Source organism: Cynara cardunculus, assembly GCF_001531365.2.
Source record: "Cynara cardunculus var. scolymus isolate 2C chromosome LG 7, CcrdV1, whole genome shotgun sequence".
In the NCBI taxonomy this organism is placed as follows: domain Eukaryota; kingdom Viridiplantae; phylum Streptophyta; class Magnoliopsida; order Asterales; family Asteraceae; genus Cynara; species Cynara cardunculus.
In genome coordinates, this window is record NC_037534.1 from 4,999,255 (window position 1) to 5,002,153 (window position 2,899).

The window sequence follows — 2,899 nt, forward strand, 5'->3', positions numbered from 1 at the left end:
TGTAAACCGGTTATTTTTATAAATTTCCCTTTTATAAAATGGGTGGTAGGTAGGGCCGACATCATTCTGAACCATACCCAGTGGAACCATAAAGTTGTAGCCTAGCCTGCTTCCACACCATAGGTGCTCTATTTGGGCCGGCGTGCTCCTCCCTTCTCATCAATGTTCCCCACCACCGCCACCACCACCGTCAGCCACCACTTTTTTAATTATGACCACCACCCTACAACCACCGCCTTCCGCCACTACCCCACCTCTTTACCACCATCCCACAAACAAAAGGTGCACACCTTCACGCTCTAATCATCACAAATTGACTACCACTTCCGTCGCCCTACAACCACCACTTTCGCCACCGGTCCACCACCGCCCTTGGATTATCTCCGCTCATGAACTTTTTAATAGATTCATGACTTAACCACATGGATGGTGCCTGATTGGTTTGAGCATGGCTCCAAAGGTCAAAAGTGTCAGGAATTCCAGGTTCAAATCCAAGTAAGAACAAAAATCCTTTATGGCCACGGAGGTTCAAATGCGGTGACTTGAGGCTACGTGTAAAGCAGGTGGTTGTCTTGGAATTAGTCGGCTCGCATAGCGGGTTGGATAGCCAGATTAATAAAAAAAAAGATTCATGACTTTGGCATATCAGATTTTTTTTCTTTCGTTATTTAAATATTATGATTTGTTTTACTGATCGTGTTTTTTAAACGGTAACAACTTCATCAATTTGTAGACCAAAAAATGTCACTTTCAGAGTCCCAATCGTATCTTAATATTTGATCTTGTATAAAGATTAAAGGTTGTAATCTCGAAATGCAATCATAAATACAAAAAACGACAATCCTGTCAACCCAAATCAATTTATTGCTAATCGTAATCATAATGAATTACAGATTTTCATGAACAAATCAACATCACCGTGAAAGGTTTTTTTTTCTTTCAAAAACATTCTAAAAACAAACGCGCCGACAATTTTTGAGACAAATAACGTGTTACAACTGTATAAAGTAGGGTCGGTCCTTAATTAAAGTTATCTTTTTCGGTTGAAAAGTAAAACATGCAAACTATCGTTAATTAGAACATGACAACATTATTTAAAAATATAATTGCATATTGCATATACCGGTAGCACATTTATACTTTTACAGTCGTCAATTAAAACCAGCTTCAAACGAGAACAATAATCAAATAAAATAACACAAAAGCAACATAATATAAATTAAAAGACACAAAATTTTCATTTTTTGGGTAATCATATGTTTCCGCAGCTAACACACCAATTAATCCACCGGACGACCATAAATGACCTAAAGTCATCGTAGGTGAACCACCATAACCACAAAGGTTTTGGTAGTATTTGGATTCGAACCCAACAAAGACGAGATTTACACGACATCCCTGATGGATAAAAATCTCTCGTTTTTTATTAAGACGTGTGATTTTAGAACAACGGGTTTTTATCCATCCCGAATCCCTTTAAAGCTTAACCAATAAGTTACAAAATTTCTATTTTGCAATAAATTAAGAAAACTTTAATTAGTTACAATGATTAATGACAAAAAAAAAACATAAAAACAAAAACCATAAAAAGCAAAAAAAAAAAAATACCCTGAAAAAGTTAAAATTAATCTACTCGACTTCTTCAAAAAGCTGTCGAAAAAGAGATTGCTGAATGATTACAAGCATGCTTAAAGAAGCCATAATCAAGCTTCACTTGGTGCAGCAATCGATAGCTGCTTTAACCATTCAAACGTTCGATGACGTGAAACCGCCTGTTTTCCGTCTCCGATCATCGTACTTTCCTTCCGATTCTCATGGAACTGAAACATGTCGTCTTCTTTTGTCATCGTCGTCGTCGTCTTCTTCGTCTTTTCCTTTTTCCCAACCGTTTCTTTTCTCGTACTTTCGATCGAATCTGCAGAGCATTTACACCCACTGAAAAGTAACCTCTGTTTCTTCTTCGTGTTCTTCCGAGGATTCTCGATCTTGTTTTGATTTTGATTTTGGTTTTGGTTTTGTTCGATTGTGCTGTTCATACTGCTACTGGTACTACTGCTGTTGCTGTTATGGCTTCCGAATCTTTTGCTCCGGTTTTTTAGATCCGATAACCCGATTTCTTGCGGTTTTAATAACCCCACCTGTAAAAAGCTCCATAACGAAGACGTTTTCGGGTTGGAATGTGAGAGAGTCCGAAAGCTTTGGGTTCGGATCTGTGGTGATGGACTCGGGTGTGAATGGAACTGGTTTCGGGTTCTGGGTTTGTACTTATACCCGTTTGATAACCGAATCGTTTTCGGGTCGGTTCTGTTGCTTCTACTGTTAACAACACTCATCGATGCCGACCGATTAATTTTCCGGCTAAACTCAGCGGCGTCGGAGCTGACTGAGTGTCGTAACGGTAGAATCTGACCTTGGAAGAAGACCTCGTCGGCGTTGCACATATTTTCCGGTAATAGGGCGGCGGCGCCGCCGTGACAAGAACCGAATTCGAAGTCTTCTGTATCATCTTCATCTTCTTTCTTGGAATTTGTGCTGATTTCTTGGTCGTTTGTGGGAAGATCACAGAGAGATAGAGCTTCTTCTTCTTCTTGGTCTTCAAAACATTGATTTTCATGGGAATTGAATTGAACCCAATTACCATTGCAACGAATTGTTGCCATTTTTGTGATTGAAGAAATGATGGGAGGTCTGGTTTTTCTTTTATAAGGGAGGTGGGTGGGGGAAAGGAGAGAGAAGTGAGGAGAGTGGAAGAAGAAGAAGGTATAAGTGATTATAGAAGCAGGAATTTTCATATGTGATCCTTCATGTTTACTTATTAACAAGTTTGGTCCCTTTACTTTATAATGAATGTAGATGTGGCTAGACCGTTTCCATCCTAACACTAAAATCACAGTAATGG

At 39.0% G+C, this 2,899-nt stretch overlaps 1 protein-coding gene across 1 annotated transcript; it reads right to left on the minus strand.

Annotated features, from left to right (window-relative positions):
* Nucleotides 1–1,703: 1,703 nt before the first annotated feature.
* On the minus strand, nt 1,704–2,660 carry LOC112515707. Its single transcript, XM_025122612.1, has one exon. It carries the CDS (start codon nt 2,658–2,660, stop codon nt 1,704–1,706), a length of 957 nt encoding a protein of 318 aa, XP_024978380.1.
* Nucleotides 2,661–2,899: the final 239 nt, after the last annotated feature.

Coding starts and splice junctions, on each gene's coding strand:
- LOC112515707 (XM_025122612.1), bottom strand. CDS start 2,660: ATGGCAACAATTCGTTGCAATGGTAATTGGGTTCAATTCAATTCCCAT.